The sequence below is a fragment of the Rhipicephalus sanguineus genome, chromosome 10 (assembly GCF_013339695.2).
Source record: "Rhipicephalus sanguineus isolate Rsan-2018 chromosome 10, BIME_Rsan_1.4, whole genome shotgun sequence".
Taxonomy (NCBI): domain Eukaryota; kingdom Metazoa; phylum Arthropoda; class Arachnida; order Ixodida; family Ixodidae; genus Rhipicephalus; species Rhipicephalus sanguineus.
Window position 1 is genome coordinate 37639043 of NC_051185.1, and position 17146 is coordinate 37656188.

The 17146-nt window shown below is 45.7% G+C and overlaps 2 protein-coding genes across 2 annotated transcripts; one reads left to right on the forward strand and one right to left on the reverse strand.

The window, feature by feature from the left end:
- Positions 1 to 1976: 1976 nt before the first annotated feature.
- Positions 1977 to 12795, forward strand: LOC119371676 (vesicle-associated membrane protein 7). Its single transcript, XM_037642126.2, has 9 exons — positions 1977 to 2197; positions 5375 to 5577; positions 6978 to 7035; positions 7475 to 7524; positions 9728 to 9815; positions 9884 to 9977; positions 10585 to 10652; positions 10777 to 10869; positions 11969 to 12795. The coding sequence occupies exons 2-9, from the start codon at positions 5432 to 5434 to the stop codon at positions 12029 to 12031; spliced, it is 660 nt and encodes a 219-aa protein (XP_037498054.1). The 5' UTR covers positions 1977 to 2197; positions 5375 to 5431; the 3' UTR covers positions 12032 to 12795.
- Positions 12796 to 14207: 1412 nt separating this feature from the next.
- Positions 14208 to 16855, reverse strand: LOC119371677 (DNA mismatch repair protein Mlh1). Its single transcript, XM_037642128.2, has one exon. The coding sequence runs from the start codon at positions 16623 to 16625 to the stop codon at positions 14586 to 14588; it is 2040 nt and encodes a 679-aa protein (XP_037498056.1). The 5' UTR covers positions 16626 to 16855; the 3' UTR covers positions 14208 to 14585.
- Positions 16856 to 17146: the final 291 nt, after the last annotated feature.

Sequence of the window (17146 nt, forward strand, 5' to 3'; positions counted from 1 at the left end):
GGCGCACGAGCCACCCCCACACAGAAACGGCTGCTGCGCCGCACGGATGTGACGTCATGCACTTTTCCGGTTCGGCGCTTCGTTTGAATAATAGTATATGGTTTGAATAGTCGGGAGTGTCTAGCGTTACGTCTAGACGTAACAATAGAAGCTGTGAAAGTTACGTCCAGACGTAAAAATGAAAAATGTTAAAGTTACGTCCAGCGTGACTACAATACAAAACCGGCTTGTTAAACCCTCCGAAATGATCGGCAGCTGTGGCGTAGTTAGCTAGCGCAGCTCATAAAGGACGCGTAAGGTCGCTGGTTCGAGCCCCTTCGCAGTTTGTTTTATTTACTTTTTTTTTGGTCGCGCTACTATTGTTTTTACATTTGCGCCTCCTCATCGGCCTCCCGTCAGCTTGACTTGCTGCTGGTGGTCCTGTCCACAGGCCCTTTGATGATGACCCTCGCAGAATTGGCTATATTTATTATGATAAAGTGTTTTGCGAATTAATGCTCTTAATCGGCGAGACGCAGGAGGACACGAAGAGTTCAAATGCAGCTGGCTGCATCAGTTTCTCCGGCACACGTGTCAGGAATGTTGATTTCCACGGTTTATCAAAGTTTTGATGACAAAAAGGCGGACTGCAACGTAGCCACGCCGAATATGCAACAGGAAACTTTTTTTATGTCGCTCAACATACCGTCACCACCTGACGAGGTAACCGGCAGGCCGCTTCAAAATACTGACGAGCCAAAGTAATGCTATAGGCGATTAGCACTTGACAAACGATACCCAAGGGCAAGTGCCAACTGCATTAGCCCATCTACCTACAAAACAGCTTCTCTGCCTTGCTGAATAACACGCACGGCCTGTGACAGCACGGGAGCATTTCCGTAGCAACGGATGAGAACGGCCGTACGTTTTCTCACTTAGCAAAACAGCCTGCAATGCAGTAGCTTTGGCCTTCGGAGATCACAGGCTTCGTAAGTACACTTCGCAGACGCAGTGGGGTTTCATGCATGTGCGTACGGACATTCACACGCGAACTGTGCAAAAGCATTTATTTCATCGTCGACCTTGCCCTTCGCGACAAGCAAAACTCGGCGGCAAGGACACTTTCACCTTCCACAACAACACGCTTGGCATTGCAATCTAGAAAATGCAGTACGTCCAACAACAATAATCCACACTTCACACTGAGAAACTTTATGGTGCACACACTCGGATGAAGCTACGGCGCGGTGGACGGCCGCGCTAGCTCCAACCTCCAGGATCAACTGGGCATCCAGCAATCCCTTCAGGCAACGACGACACAGGGTCTTCGGTCCTCCTTGGGGGCGGCCTAGGCCCAGGCCACGAATTTGCCGGAGTTTTCAATAAGGTTGTTACCACCACCACACATCGCAGCTACCATCTCTGCCGCTACCTTTCGCAGCCGCAGGCAGCGCCCATGGCGCCCCCTGTATTTAAAATGCTTGTGATATGTGCTTAATTAACAAATATAGGCTAACTGACTCCTGAAACACCTGTTTAGTAATATTTTTGTAAATTTAACGTACTATACAATAATAGTTTATACATTCAAATAGCTTTAAGTAATAATTTTTAAAGTGACGTCACTTCCGTGCGGCGCAGGAGCCACTTCTGTGTGGGGCTGCCTATGAAAAAACTCTCCACGTACTGTTTTTCTTCGCGAAAACTGCCGTTATTTGGCTAGAACGGTAGAGTTTAATGTCTGCCGTATTCTTCTAGTTCACTGTATTGCGAATTAACCTTGGAATAGCACTGCGCGCGTTACTAATAGGCACGCTAATAGGTGTGGGCGTCCTGTGATTACCCAAACTCGCGCAAGCAACTAATCTCGAAGGCTATGTTGTTGTGCACTGCGAGCGTTCAAGAAACGTCATAGCCGCCATGCTAGACTGCGCGTGATTCATCGGAAAGGAGAAGTCCGTAGTTTCCGGCCGTCAACACTGTCCACGAGGGTTCGTGTTTCCCTTTTCGTGTCGTCGCGTTGATGATAAAATGCCGAGATTCGACGATTGCTTGTGCTTTTTCACGTGATTTGTGCGGACCTGCGGGTGTGATGCGCAGTGATTTGTGGTGCTAGCTGGTCGTTCGTCGCGTCTGAGGTCGAAAACGTTTGTTGTTGTTGTGTGGGTGCCGAGATCCGTTGGTGGTTTCCATCCGTACTCCACAGTAGTTGGGGGAGGTGAGTGGCCCGCTGCTTTGTACTTGTGCGTGTTGCTTTGCTGCCCTCCCACAAATGCGAAGAGCTGCGCAAGTGCATGTGTTGTTCCTGCGCCTTTCGCTATCGATAAGCGCCTGTGCGTTGTCCAGTTGCTTCTCGCAAAACGACGAAGCCTCTGGAGTTGTCAGCGTCGGAGTTGGGTTTAAGCCGAGGATTATCAGTTATCGATGCCGAGTGGATTGGCGCTCGACCGCAGTTGCATCATATTTATGCAGTTTCAGGGCCAAACATCGATCACGGTATGCAGTGCACGATTGTTTCGCGTTTGCTTTGTGACGTAATGCTCTTGCACGGCGCGGTGCTTAGTCACAGGAACCGTACTGATATTTCAGGGTGTGGACGACTGCAGCATTCTTTTTCGGAGACACGAGCGCATTTCTAAATAGCTTGCGTTAGTTTTGCTTCATCCGTGAGTATTGCGTCGTTCATTTAGCTCGGTTCAAATTAGGTTTTACGCGCCGTCTTAGAAGCCTGTTTAATTTAAAAATTTTCGTGTTCATTGCTGACGTAACGATACGACGCACAGCTGTTGCATACCTTCAACATTTTTCTTTTTCTCCCAGAAAGGAAAATGAAACACTTGTTTACATTTGACATAGTCAACCTGTGAATTCCGGGTGATAAAATTTTTTTATATATATTCGTTTTACGTTGCGAGTACATTTCGCCGTACGACTTCCGTAACACCTGTGGAATTAGCGCGCTCGTGCGCGCAATATGCCAGCGTGCGTCTTTCGTGATGAACCATGAACCCCGCCGTGAAAAGGACACCGCTGACACATGTCGCAGCGCGCTAGGAAGTGCTCATTTTACTTGGAAGAGATTCGTGAAGAGGTCCGTGGCTTCACACCTACACGCAGCGACTGCCTTGGACAGCTGTTTTTTTCAGCTCTCTGGTTCATGTGTTGAATTTGGTTATTCATTCTTCACAATGGCGTATTTAGCTGAAAGACCTGCGTGCGGCCTTTTCACGTACTAATTTTGACAGCAGGTTACTGGACCTGCCGTGGTGGTCTACCGGTTATGGTGCTTGACTACTGACCCGAAGGTCGCGAGATCGAATTTCGATGGAGGCGAAATGCTAGAGATGGTGCGCTTAGATTTAGGTACACGTTAAAGAACCCCAGGTGGTTGAAATTTCTGGAGCCGTCCACTTACTACGGCACCTGTCGTAATCACATTGTGGTTTTGGAACATTAAACACAAACAATAATCATTATTATTATATGGTTAATGCACTGAATTTGGTTATTCATACTTCACAATGGCATAGTTTGCTGAACGGCTGTGTAAGGCCTTATCGCATACTAATAGTGCTCAGCAAGTTAACTGGCACGTCTAGTAGCACGTTGGTGCTTTCATCTCCCTACAGTAGTCGTGTTAGACTTAATACAGTCTGGTCAGGTAAAGTCACGGCTAATTAACAGGTCCCTGACCAATGTCAAAATAAAATGTTTCGGGATCCATTACGGATCCCTTGCTCATTATAGTTTGCGAACGAGAGATTCATATGGATCCTGAAAAGTCATTTTATGTTATTTCGACATTGGTCAGTGACCTGTGTATTTAACAATCGCTCTACAGTATTGCTCTGTTTGGTCATGCTGTACTTCACATGTGTTCTAAAAGTTCGTGGCTGCTCTTTGAAGATATCCGACTGTCGAGTGTTGTACTGCGTTAGTTCAGGAAGAAAGCTTGAGGAGCAGCTGCAGAGCATGTCTTCATTTGCATCCACGTTGTCGTTAATCTTTACCCGGTAAATCTCTTTTCTTTTGATCCTGTCAGTGCTTGGCAATGGTGAAATGTAACAACTCGTAACACGCATTTTCAGTTTTGTGTGTCTGTTTGAAGCAAGGTTGCAGGTTGGATTTCAGGCCATGGTAGCTTTATTCCAATCAAGATGGCTGTCAGGGTGAAATTGTCTTCTTAGTAAAGAACCTAGGACCCAGGAAAAACAAGAGATGGAAATGGTGTCGTGAAACGCGAGTGCTCGTGCTATGTGATAACTGCGTCTGCCTTCTTTCCTGTATTCTGGGTTTTTTTACTAATGCTCTGTCAATTAGAGCAGCTATTCATCCTATTGCGGTGAAGTTGTTGCCCTTATGAGATGTTTTTCATAAAGTGTTGTTCAGCTTGGCAACTAGAGGGGTGGCAAACATTGTTCCTTGAACAAAGAGTGCTGAAATGTATTGGACAAAGGAGAGACACACAATACTGACTTGTGTGATGCAAAATATATGCTAGGAGGTGCTGGTGTACAGGGTAGGGAAGAAAATAGCGCAACAAGGATGTGGGGGTTGAAGTAAATGAGCTGTGATGTCCACACAGTGGTGCCCAACTTCGAAACTGTAAACGAGTAAACCGAATGTAAAAATAAAGAGGCCCCCGCACCGTTCCAAGCTTGGGACCCACTGTGTTCAGACTTGTCCAACCACCAATGCGTTTTTTGTGGCTTCCTTGTAGTCTTTGCTTTCCTTTTCCGCAGTCCGTTCCTAAAAAGTATTTTGCGTCACTCGGATAAGCCTTCAGTTGCAAGTCGGCATTCTGTGCCGTTTCTTGCCCTGCTATTTGTTTATTCGAACATCATGTACAAACAGGTCCAACAGCAAGCTGTTGGAACAACATTTAAACTGCAGATTTTAGGTGGTTTGATGACATTGTATTGTCGAAATGCATAATGGTACAAAAAAAAAAGTGCAATAGTGAACACAATTTGATGCTATTGTGGTACGCACAGTACTATCAGATTGAAACATGGAAATTTAGAGCTAAATAATGCACATACTTTTCGTTTCCAGCGTCTACAGTTTGTGTCGGTGTAGTTTTGACTCGAGCACTCGCATTACAACCAACGTTACCTTAAGCAGCCAGATTTCCAATGACATCACGCAGTTATCACGAGCAATTGCTCATGGCAGTCGTAATAATAAAAAAAAAAATGTCTCTCTTCAATCCACGAGTACTGTACATAAAACTTCACTCACTGCAAGGGTCAATTTGAAATGAATTATTCCGAAGCAATGATGGCTGTTCAACGTGACAACAAATGAAGGGACGCTGCAGACGTGTATTGGTTCACGTCTGTGTTAACCTTTTGCCTTCTGAGACTGCGACCCCTTTTGTCTTGTCTGGCTGCAGCGTTATCTCGTCGGGGCAGGCCTTGACACTGCGCCCTGAGCAAAGAGGAACGCTGCCATGCCGCTGCTGTACTGCGTGGTCGCGCGAGGCAGCACAGTGCTGTCTCGTTACGCTAGCTGCGCGGGCAACTTCTCCGAGGTCACCGAACAGATCCTGGGCAAGATCTCGCCGGACGTCCCCAAGCTTACCTACTCCCATGGAAGGTAAACGAAATGAGACTCTTCTCTTATTGGCCCATTTTAGTGCACTGGCAGGCATGCAGTGATCATTATGGGGAGATGTAGTTCTTGAAGAATGCTTTTTAATAGTTAATAACAGTTTAATAACAGAATGGAATTTAATCCACTTATTCAGTTTGTTCTGCAGATTCCAAATCTTTTAGTAGATTTCTAATAGCTGCATTAGAACAAAAGGTATGCAATTTCTAAAGTCATATTTCTTACGGTGCCTTTTGGCAACTGCGCTTTGTCAAAAACAAAGTATGTGGCAAGATTGCTAGAGAGCTCATCTAGCTTGTAATGCTATTTATGTTCTTATAATGTTGTTTACCAAATGATAATTCTTGATAATCTTAAATAGTATGCAAAAAAATTCCGCTCACGTTTGCATCTGTTTATTTTGCATTGGAAGTTTGTTGAAAACAGTCAAATTAGCATCATCGGCTAGACGAGCGCTCTGGCAGCGTTGCCACATAATTGGTTTTTGTGTTTGTGAATTCGTGAAAAAGCCCCGTAAGGAATACGCCAATACAAATTGCATGTGTTTTGTTCTAATGAAGCTACTAAAAAATCTACTTGGATGTATTAAATTCCATTCAGTTCACCCAACTAATGAACATATTTTTAAAGACTCGCATCTACCCATATACTGTCTTCACGCAAATTTCAATGTGTGTTGTGGTCGGAAGCAGAATCGCCAGATGCTGCCGAGCTAGCAAGCAAATAATCGTTCCCAAAATAAAGCCCCAAAAAAGTGGCGCGACTTTCGTGAAGAAGCCCGAGAGAGAAGCGGAAGTTTAATAAACTTTTTCGTTCTTGAAGATATTTTTAATTGCAGTAAAAATGTCAGTGAAATACAGAGGGAATGTAAAAAAAATTAAGTAGTTCATTATTTTGTACGGCGAAAATTTGCGCTACTATGAACGACAACACATATTTACTTTTTAACATAGTCTCCGAGGTGGTCTCTGCTCTGTTCAGTGCGTGTTTGCCAATGCATGAATAATGCTACTTGTTGACTCCCCCCAATGTAAGTTTGATTTCAACACTGTACTCGCTCATTGAAAAATGCACTATTAGTGAACAGGAGGAACACTAAACTGCACTTCCTGGAAAAACATGAATAGGCTAAAAAAAAAATGTGACAAGCGACTAGAAAATTCTACAACCGACTTGGTGAAAAAAAGCAGCCGAAATCAGCTTATTATAAGTGGAACTGGCAACTCTGGTCGGAAGAATTTGCACAAGTTATCACCCAAAAGTACTGTTAATGGAAGTGATGGAAGCTGAAGTATTATCCTAACAACTTCTAAAGTTCACTTTCCTGTGTTCTTTGACTATCATGGAAAACTTCCTAATTTTCTGTCTTTTTTTTTTCTTTTCAGCTACTTGTTCCACTACATCCTTGAAGATGGCATTACATATCTCACCATTACTGATGACGTAAGAATTTTTTTTCCATTTCAGCCACGTGTTGACTACTTGTGGCTTCTCAGTCATGGTACGAGACAACTGGCTTAGATTTTGCCATAGGTGTGTGTTGAATTCAAAAGACTGTAGGTTACTTCTTCAAGCATAAAACATTTTGTTTCCTTCAGTTGAATTTCCAGAAGTTGACAGCGCTCATTGTGCATAATTTTCTCTGTTGTCATGCAAAGATGTGCACCTGAACAACTCGCACAGCATGAAATGACACAAGAAGCCTGTGTCCATGTGTCGTTAGCGCTGTGTGGTGTCTTTATGTGCCTTATGGTGTCCATGTGCCATTTTGTGCTACATCAAGTTTGTTCAAACTAATGGCCAGCAAGCCCACATTGCAATCATTGTGGCACTATTCACTTTTTCTCACTGGCTCCCATGCAAATGCGTTCGTCTGTTGCAGGAATTCGAAAGGGTCACAGCATTCCAGTTCTTGGCGGACATTCAAGGCAGGTGAGCAAGCGGTGCCCAGAAGTAATTCTTTGCTGACGCTTTCCTTGTGGTTGATACTGGCATGCGTTAATCGCTGCTGCTATTGTCGTAGATACGATGTCAGTGGCTATATAATAGGGATGATCACATCAGGAATTTGACTGCATTAGTAGGCAGTTCCCTTCCCCTCCGAGAACCACATGCTCCCAAATGCCAACTGAAAAAAGAAAAAAATACACGCATAAAAGTTCTCATTTTAGACAATGTAGATATGGGAGTGGAGGGGTGAGAAAGCATGCTTTCCAGTTATTGACTTCACACTGATGTGCATCTGCTAGAGTTTAATTGAACTCTGACTTTTTTATGTTCTCATTGTCAACAACTTGCTACGAAATTAATGAAAACGCAAAGCATTGGATCTTAAAGGAGTGGTGACAGAAAATTTGTGAACCTCTGTTTTTTGCTCTTAATCAATGGCTACTGACTCGATAATAGCGGCAACGAAACTCATTTGCCCCAGCGCGAGACGAATGTTTAATTATATGCTCGTATGTTACGACCGGAGGCAGTTTCGATTTCGAAGAGCACTCGGTAGCCCCGTGACGTAGATGGTCTACTTGGTAAACAAGACCGCAAGAACCAGTGACGTCACTGGCCAGCTTCTGCTATGTTGTCACTGCTGCTGTTTCGTTTGCGAGTTGAGCGTTGCGAGTGCTTGTTTCCTCGATTGTCAAACTGCGTTGCTTATCTAGTGCGGCGATGGACGAAAGAGCTGGCAGGAGTGCGAAAATCAGTAAGAAAAGCTCGATTCACTTTGCGAATCTCGCCGGTAGCTGCGATTTTTTTCTTGTAGCCGTTGTCCAACTGAGGCGACGTTTTCCGCCAGGCTTGGAATAGCCGCAGCATTAGACGTGCTGAAACATTTTTGCTCCGATCATTCGTAAAGTAGCAGATGAGAAGTGACGAAGGAAGAAATCACAACATTGGCGCTCTGTAACAGTGTTTATGCGTAACATGCAAATGACGTGATGTACGCTTTACTGACTCGTATTTACATCGGGGAACGCCGCGTTCTCAAGGCATACCAATCCCACGTACGCACGTCGGAGGGTCGAAGCAGTTATCTGTCCACTACGCAATATTATCCCGGCAGCAGAGAGCTTTAGTTCGTCTGTAGACTTCCTATCGTTTGCGGGCACCTGTTTACCGGAGCTGTTGACGGCTGCAGCAGCAGCAGCAACTGCGTACAACTGCGTAAACAACTGCGGAGCCCGTAGCGACATCTTGTGGCGTTTTGTCCAACTACAATAATTTTTTTTCGATTTTTTTCCGTCGCGTTGTAGTTCTTGTCGGGAAAAAAAGCAATGAGAATACTGTGAGTTGCTAATTATCTCACTGCAAATGCTTTACATAGAATCAGTAAGCGGGTAAGTCCCTGCGATGTTATATTGTAGCACGGCCGGCGCGCCTCCAGACCGGCCGTGATTGTAGGTCTCTGGTTAGGCTACGCATCATCAGGTGTCGCTACCAGCTTTGTCGGTCTCGTACACGCCTCCGGTGTCCCGGCCAGAACTCGTGACGTACGTGGTATCCACTCGGTGACCTCATCGTCTTTTGCTTATATTTCCGATCCGGCGCTTTCACGAACTTCAAAACTCAATTAAAATACCTTTTAGGCTGTATTTGTGGCTGATATTGTACAGATGGCACCTATATGCACCCATTAGTTTGATTCAACAGTTAAATTGTGTCCGAATTTTTGTGTCACCAATCCTTTAAGGTCTTTGTGTGGCATTTCAGATGCCACATTTCTTAAACTTTGGGCACAAAGCTACTGCAGCTATCTCAGCCCTAGCTATGTGGGGATGAATTACAGAAAATTACACTCAAACCTCGATGTAACGAGTGCGAATATAACAAACTGTCTGTTATAACAAAGTAAATGAAGAATAGTCCTGCCATAGATGGAGCAGTGCGACTATACCCGTATAACGAATTTTTGAATATAGCAAATTTATTTACACGTCAGATGCAATTTTGTTATAATGAGGTTTCAGTGTAATAAAATGACCGTTGCATGTCAGTATTGTTTTAAGTTAATGCTCGAATGTCGCTTCACATCATTTCAGAATACAGTTTGCATGAAAAAAAATATTTCAGGATTTTGGTAACAGATTTCCTTTGGATGTTATTTCCCATTTCGTGAATTTCTCTCCCACCGCAGGTTTCAAGCCAGCTATGGCCGTCAAGCTCATTCGGCTCTTGCCTATGCGATGAACAGCGAATTCTCACGGGTACTGGCAAACCAAATGGTGAGCTTGGATTGTCACCAGAAATGTACGCGCTGCCACTAACGTCCGAGCTTTGCCTTGCGTTCCAGAAACACTACTCGGGCATTGGAAAGGACGCCGACAACATAACCAAAGTTCAGGAGGAAATTGACGAACTCAAGGGCATCATGGTGAAGAACATCGGTGTGTTGCCTTAGCCATTGCAGCCTTTAACATAATGCACCAGTCCTTTAAAGAATTGGGCAGAAGAGCTTTGTATCAACTTGTTCTGTTAAAGTTAAAAAAGGTGGTGCCAAGCACACATTGATTAATTGTAAAACATCTTTATATACATATTTTTAACATGTATTTTATATACAATTTTTTGCTGAATGAACCTTTCTGACACTAGCTTTTAACTTGATCTTGCTTTCTTACGTCAACTTTGTAAATGCGTACATATTGTAATTGCCTGCGATGGTTCTCTTGAGTTCTTCTATTTGACTTTCGTTAAAATGTGCAATATTTTTATGTATAAGTGTTCTGTCACCATTGTATTTTGCTGCATTGTAGAAATGTGTACCGTTACATTTAATTTCGCACATCACTATTCAGTGCTGTATTTTTAACACGTATACCTGTAATGCACATTACAAAGATTGTTTTCTTTAGGCCCATTTGCAGCCATCACATTTTTATCTTGGAATGGATTGCTCCATTGTCTCACCTTAATGCCATCCTGGCACTCTGGTCATACTTTGCTCCTGTGCCGTGAAACACTTAATTTGTTATTTTTGTTTCGCATGTGCAGATACGGTAACATCCAGAGGAGAAAGGCTGGAACTGTTGGTCAACAAAACGGAAGCCTTGTCAAGCACGGTCAGTTATCTCCCGGTTTAGTTTATTCACTGTCATGCTCTGTGTTTGATGTTACGTCCTTGTGGTGATGGTCAAACGTTTTGTACATGGTTTATCTTGTGTGCTCTCGCCATCGTGTTTGCAGTCGGTGACTTTCCGAAAGAGCAGCCGCAACCTCGCCCGATCCATGATGATCAAGAACATCAAAATAGCCATCATTATTGCGGTCATAGTTTTGGTGAGTACTTCAACTCTACAGCCTTTCGGAGAGTATTATCAGTTACCCTTGTACTACGTATGTAGCATCTGCAACAGCATTGCGTTTGTAAGAACGCCACGTTTTGTATAGAGCACATGAGCAGAACTTCTGCTTATGCGCGCTATGCGAAACGAGGCGTTCTTACGTACACGACGCTGTTATGAATGCTGCGTACACTGTAATAAAATTTGCTATAAAGGGACACTTGTATTCGTAGTGTGCTTGTGGAGTACCGAACTCTCTCTCATCACGACAAGCAGCAGAGTACACCAGAGATAATTTCTCAAGATAAGATAAGATAGGGCTGTGGTCTCGTAGATTCCGCACGATCGTTTTCACTACATGGATTTTGACTGCGTCTAGTCTGGTTAATTATTTCAATGTGAAGTGTTTTGTAGGCAGTAGACCGGGATTTTTTTGGGCTGATTTTCGGTCAGCATAAATACAAAATCATTGTCGGAGCTAAAATTGGGGAAAAAGACCCTCTAGTAATGCAAAGTAGGACATGAAAGCTACGGTACATATATGTAATCAAAACGAAATTTACACTCTTAAGGTTTAAAGGCTGCTGCGTGAAACCCACCATAGAGCCATATCTCGATAACCTAGAGAGACCAGGAAGATGTGCTTCAATTAGGAGGAGCTCCATTTACCAAGAAAAATGTTTACGTGTGCAGCAGTCAAGTAGAACGCCTATCAAGACAAGAGTCACTGTTCCATTTGTGCAGCGTTTTCAGTTTACTGAAATTCTACCGTATTTACCCGCATAACACGAGCTGTAGCTACTGTTGACTAGCGACTGCTATCTGTGGGCTATCGACTCTTATAACAGTGTAATAAAATGTGTGTACTGGCTCGCACCACAAAATGCTTTGCATACAATGAAATTCCGACTGAGAATTTTACTGTATGTTTTTTTTAACCTAAAGATGAGTGAAACTGTATTGCGAGTGGATAGTTGAACTTGACGAGCTTTGAGAACATTTACCATGCCAGACAGACAAAGTACGGGAAGAGGAACTGAAATTTGACGTTTCTAACAAGCTAAAGCTGTCTACTAATTCTTCTTGCCTTGCAGGTGGTGATCTACATCATCGTTTCGTCGGCGTGCGGCGGTCTAAGCTGGCCAAGCTGTGTGTGAGGGACGTCCTGGCTATCGCGACACGCTCCTTGCATGCATTCGTGTTTGGCGTCGTTTGTCCCACACACGTCCCCCCCTCACATGTTGTCGTTGTTTATATTCGGTTACAAACGTTTTGTGCATGTAACGTTAGGCTAATTGCGTCGCCCGCCGTCAAACGCACGACTGGCTGGGGTTGTTTGCAACGTCTCGGCTTCTGGCAAGCTGCGGGCGAAGAACGATTGTACAGAGTGCTTTTTTTGCTCTTTCCCACCACTACCTTGTACGATATTTTCCACACGTGCTTCAACACATACACACAGTATGTACCTATGTTAATACAAACAGCGCAAGCGATAACACGTTATTACGCTTTAGCGGGAATGAAATTATTTGCCGCTCAATCCGTTGTTGGGGTTCACGTTTAAATGCCTGCGCAAGCCTTTTCTGTTACTGCACGGAAATACTATTGTGTAAATTTAATGCCTCGTGTGACAACTTTGTGCAATTTTTCGATAGCTCGTGTGTGCAGTGTGCAGTACAGTAATACTTTAGTCCAATTTATATAATTTTTTAAACGTTTACACTAGGTGCTTTTTTGGATGCCGAATGCCAGAATAAAGTGAATTGAGCTGCCTGCATAGACTGAGTGCTTGACTGAAATGCCAGAAATAAAAATGGTTCTGCACTGCGTGCATTGTTGTACATAGCGGGCTGGGAACAGCGAGTGTTTTTTTGTGCTGTATATTCATGTGTTTTCAAGCAAGTAATAAATATTAGCTCTTTTTGAAGAATTCTGAAATGGTGTTCATTTCCTGTCCTTTACGTTTTAGCTGGTCGAGTTCCTATTCCTCATCTCCTTTTTTCTTACAAGTTGCAATTAGTTGATCCCGAACATCGCAAAGATTGCCTGTATGTGCCTTTTCTGTCGCTGCATGGACCTTCAAATCGCAACTCCCACTGAAAACAAATGTATCAAAAGCCTTTGTAGCACTGATGAAAACTGGAGGGAACCTTTTGCTAGTAATGTCTGCAGAGAGTTGACAACTAAAAATTAGCTGCTACCTTGACTAGGAAACTCCAATGACTACTTCACACATTCTTTGCAACTGGCTTGAACACGAGTCGTAGCATTGGTTTTGGAGCAGAAGAGTTTCAAGCATGAGTACGGGTATGAGGTACGCTACGAGACTGATCCTGTCGATATGCAACTGGCCTCGAGTGCAAGCCAGTGTGCTGTTCAACCCTGCTTCAGATCAGCTGCTATATACGGCCTCCTTTGCTTTGTATCCACTGCCTAATTGCTTGCTGCAAAACTGCTGCAGCAAGCATCCTGTAGAGAACAACACTCAGGGGTAGAGAGCAGTCTTGTCTCGCTTCGTCGTCTTTGTAACCTTGGTTCCAATCATCTCTTTCCATATGATCATCACGTAGCTGTACCTTCAATACACAGCAGGCAACAATGCAAAAGCTAACTAGTGCAGTTAGCATCGCTCTTGCAAAGCTTCTGCATTTATTCCGCAAGTAATCTGGCATCGGCAACCAAGGAACCCAGCACACGGCAATCGTATGTCAAGTTAAGTTTTTGTAGTGTGCTCATGCTAACCTGCTGTACGGTTAGTACAACTGTGACCCGCCAGTGGGAAAAGCACTGTGGCCTCAACTTGCATATAAATTTGTCGCTCATCAACAAGCAACAGTTGGCCGCTTCATTCTAGTCGTCCTAGCCCATTTGATCACGCTGATATAGTCTGCCCCATTCTGCAACCATTTCATATGGGGCACTGTAACCGTACAGCACCACAGTGTACAGCAATTAAATCTCCTTGCAATTGCACTCTTTCGAAAGGAGAAAGCCGATCACACTGCTGGTAGTTCCAACTTTCCCAAGGATGCTGCCATTTTTAGTTTACGTCCTAGCATTGTTTTGTGGCGCTACATAGAACATGGCCTTTTCATTCCACTAAAACTGTAGAAACATTCTCTAATTTTGATGCCTGTTTCAAACTTGTAGCACCATTGTAACACTTAATGAATGCTCCAAGTCAAACAATACTTGTAACGAGCATTTTGCTGTTAGCATAATTCATACAGAAGAGTGCTTAACTACCTGTACCCAACGATCATTTTCCTTGCTCTGCATTGGCTCAGGTCTGCCCATCACCACAACAGGTGGTAAGCAATGAACTGAATTAAATGGAAAAAATATTCTCACAAAATATATGCTTTATTTGCAATTTACTGCCACTTTAAGAGAACAGGTTTCAAAATAATGACCTATGGTTATGTTTTCCCTGTCAGTTCAATTACGTGGTTCAAACTTGGAAAGCACACGCACAGATTTTCACATCATGTGTCGTACATTGTGTGAGTGTACCAAGAACTGAAGATGGCGCTAAACTCTGCTAGGGCAATTATTAATCAGAGCTCACGCAATAGTCTTCCCAACCATATTTACATGTGTGTCTACAAACGCAATGTAAATTGCTTTGCTTCAGAGTATTGTATTCAAATGTCTGTCAGTCACCATGACATACACGCACACACACCCTCTTTTCCAGAAAGAAAAGGAACATTAACACCTTTCAAACACTTTGTACAGGTTAGGCAAGCTTGCCACTTGCAACACGCAAGAGTTCTCCATGTACTCAGCGGGCAGTCTAAGAGTTTGCTTCGCTGCCGGGAACACAACGTGTTCAGTCACCCACTTCCAGCCGTTCGGGTCGTCGTCCCTGCCGGCATCTACTGAAGGTCCCGCATAGAATCGCGCAGTCTCCCTGCAGAACGTTTCGAAACACTCCTGCTCCTTCTCCCACTCTACTTCCGTGGCGAGCCGCAGGGCGTACATGGGGAGCCCTTCCACCGGCGGAGTGTGGTCGTTGAGGACGATGGGCAGGGAGGTGATCTCGCCCGCCTCGTTGATGCCCAACGAGAAGTAGTCGTCTAGCATCTCCGCCTTCGACGTCAGGAACGACGACATGTAGCGCGCGAGCTCCTCTTTGGGTCCGTCCGCCTCCGTCCAGCCACACTCTTCGAGCCCAAGGGCCATCATCGCGAGGTCGTAGATTGGAGCAGGCTCGGAGAGCTGGTACATGCCGAACCGGCCGAAGTTCTTGAGCATCAGCTGGTAGAAGAGTTCTTCGGACACCCTTCGCGTGTTGATGAGGTACAGTTCGGTTTTGTGCTGGACCAGGCAGTAACGTTGGTTGACGCAGCCAACGAAGGTGTGGTTACGGAAGAGCTCCCGGAGGCCTGAATGGCTGTTCTTGACGACCGCTTCCCAGAGGTTGATGACGCTCTGCAGCTTGACTTGAGGTCGCTCCGCGGCGGCGTCGTCTTCGCCGACGTCCTCTGGTTCGCGTGCGGGCTGGCTAGACGACGCGGCTTGCTTAGAGGCCTGCGGCGACGATTTCTTGAGGAAGGCGTCCAACTTCTGCATCTGGGAGTCTGTGCGGACCATGTGCCTCTCGTCGACCGAAGTGGACGCTCCACTTGCAGTCTTGTCGGCCTTCTTGTTCGCGGAGGAGGACTTGGCGGACGACGTCGCGATGCGCGGAAGGCACGCCTGCGTGAGGAAGGTCCTCGAGGAGTCGCACGACAGGAGGGCCGAGTCGATGGCCTTCTGGACGCTCTCCAGGATCAGCTCCTCGTGTAGGAAGTGGACCTCCTTCTTGGTCGGGTGCACGTTGACGTCCACGTTTGCCGGGTGTATCTCGAGCGACAGGTAGAGCCACGGGTGCGCGTTCTTGGGCAGGTACGACGCGTAGATGGACTCGACGGCCTTGCGGAGCGCGGCGCTCTCGACGAGGCGGTGGTTGATGAAGAGCAGCATGGTGCACTTCTTGTAGGAGCAGTTCGCGTTCGAGACGTAGCCCTTCATCTTCAACTTGACGTTGGCGTCGCAGCACTCGACCGGAAGCAGCTCGCGGCTCACGTTCTTGCCGTAGATGCACTCGATGTTCTGCAGCGTGCTAGCCTCGCTCATCGTCCTCACGTCCGTGGAAGAGTCGTCCGCCTGCCGGACGGACATGGCGACGCCCGCGTTGTGAACCGCGTACCGGCTCACGACGTCCACGATGCGGCGGTACTCCTCGCCGGGGCTCTTGAAGGCGTTCCTCCGCGTGGGGACGTTGTAGAAGAGGTCTTCCACGACGATCAGCGTGCCGCGGTTTCCGGCGCAGGGCTTGGCGGGACCCGTGGGCCTGCCGTTCAGGTAGGACAACTTGTAGGCGCACGTGGAGCCCTCCGTCTTGGTGGTGATGGCGACCCGGGCGACGTAGCTGATGCTGGCCAGGGCTTCGCCCCGAAAACCGTACGTGGCGATCGAGCCCAGATCTTCGAACTTGACCAGCTTGCTGGTCGTGAAGCGCTCGCAGACGATGTCCAGGTCTTCCTTGCGGATGCCGCATCCGTTGTCCTTGATCTGTAACAGTTTGAGGCCTCCGCTCTTGGCCACCACTTGGATGCTTGTGGACTTGGCGTCGATGCTGTTTTCGAGCATTTCCTTGAGCGCGTTCACGGGTCGCTGTACCACCTCGCCGGCGGCGATGCGATTCGTGACCGTTTCGTCGAGCCGACGAATCTTGCCCGGTTCCAAAGGAGCCGTCGTGTCCATTTTTCTCACTCTTTTGAGAGACACGCGGGACAAGAAGAACACGCGAGTTGATCTTACGTTGCGAAGCCTCGATGCGCGGGCACGAGGCACGCATCTAGACACTTACTAACGTTTTATGACGGCCCTTTCAATTTACAGGGTCAACGTACCAGTCTCAAATGCCGTGGTGTCTCATTTTTCGTGCTTGACAGCCTACTCGCGAAAGCAGCCGATGCGCGCCATTTTCGCAGGCTATCGTAGCGCTCCTCAGCGGTGTTCAGTAGCGTTGTACTTAAAAAACATCCTACCAGATCGGAGCGAGCCGCGTAGACTACAATTTCCGCTCAAAAAAAAATATTTCTTTTTTTATGCATTATATAAAATAGGTTGTATCCAAAATCTCCTCCCAATAACGGCTTCCTCTTGGCGACAGTTGCCAATCTCAAAGGCTTTGCTTTTGTGTGATAAATGTTAGATTCAAGAACGTCATGCTTGCCATGTTGTTTTTAAAAACGAAAAATAAATGTCAAAATTATTAATGC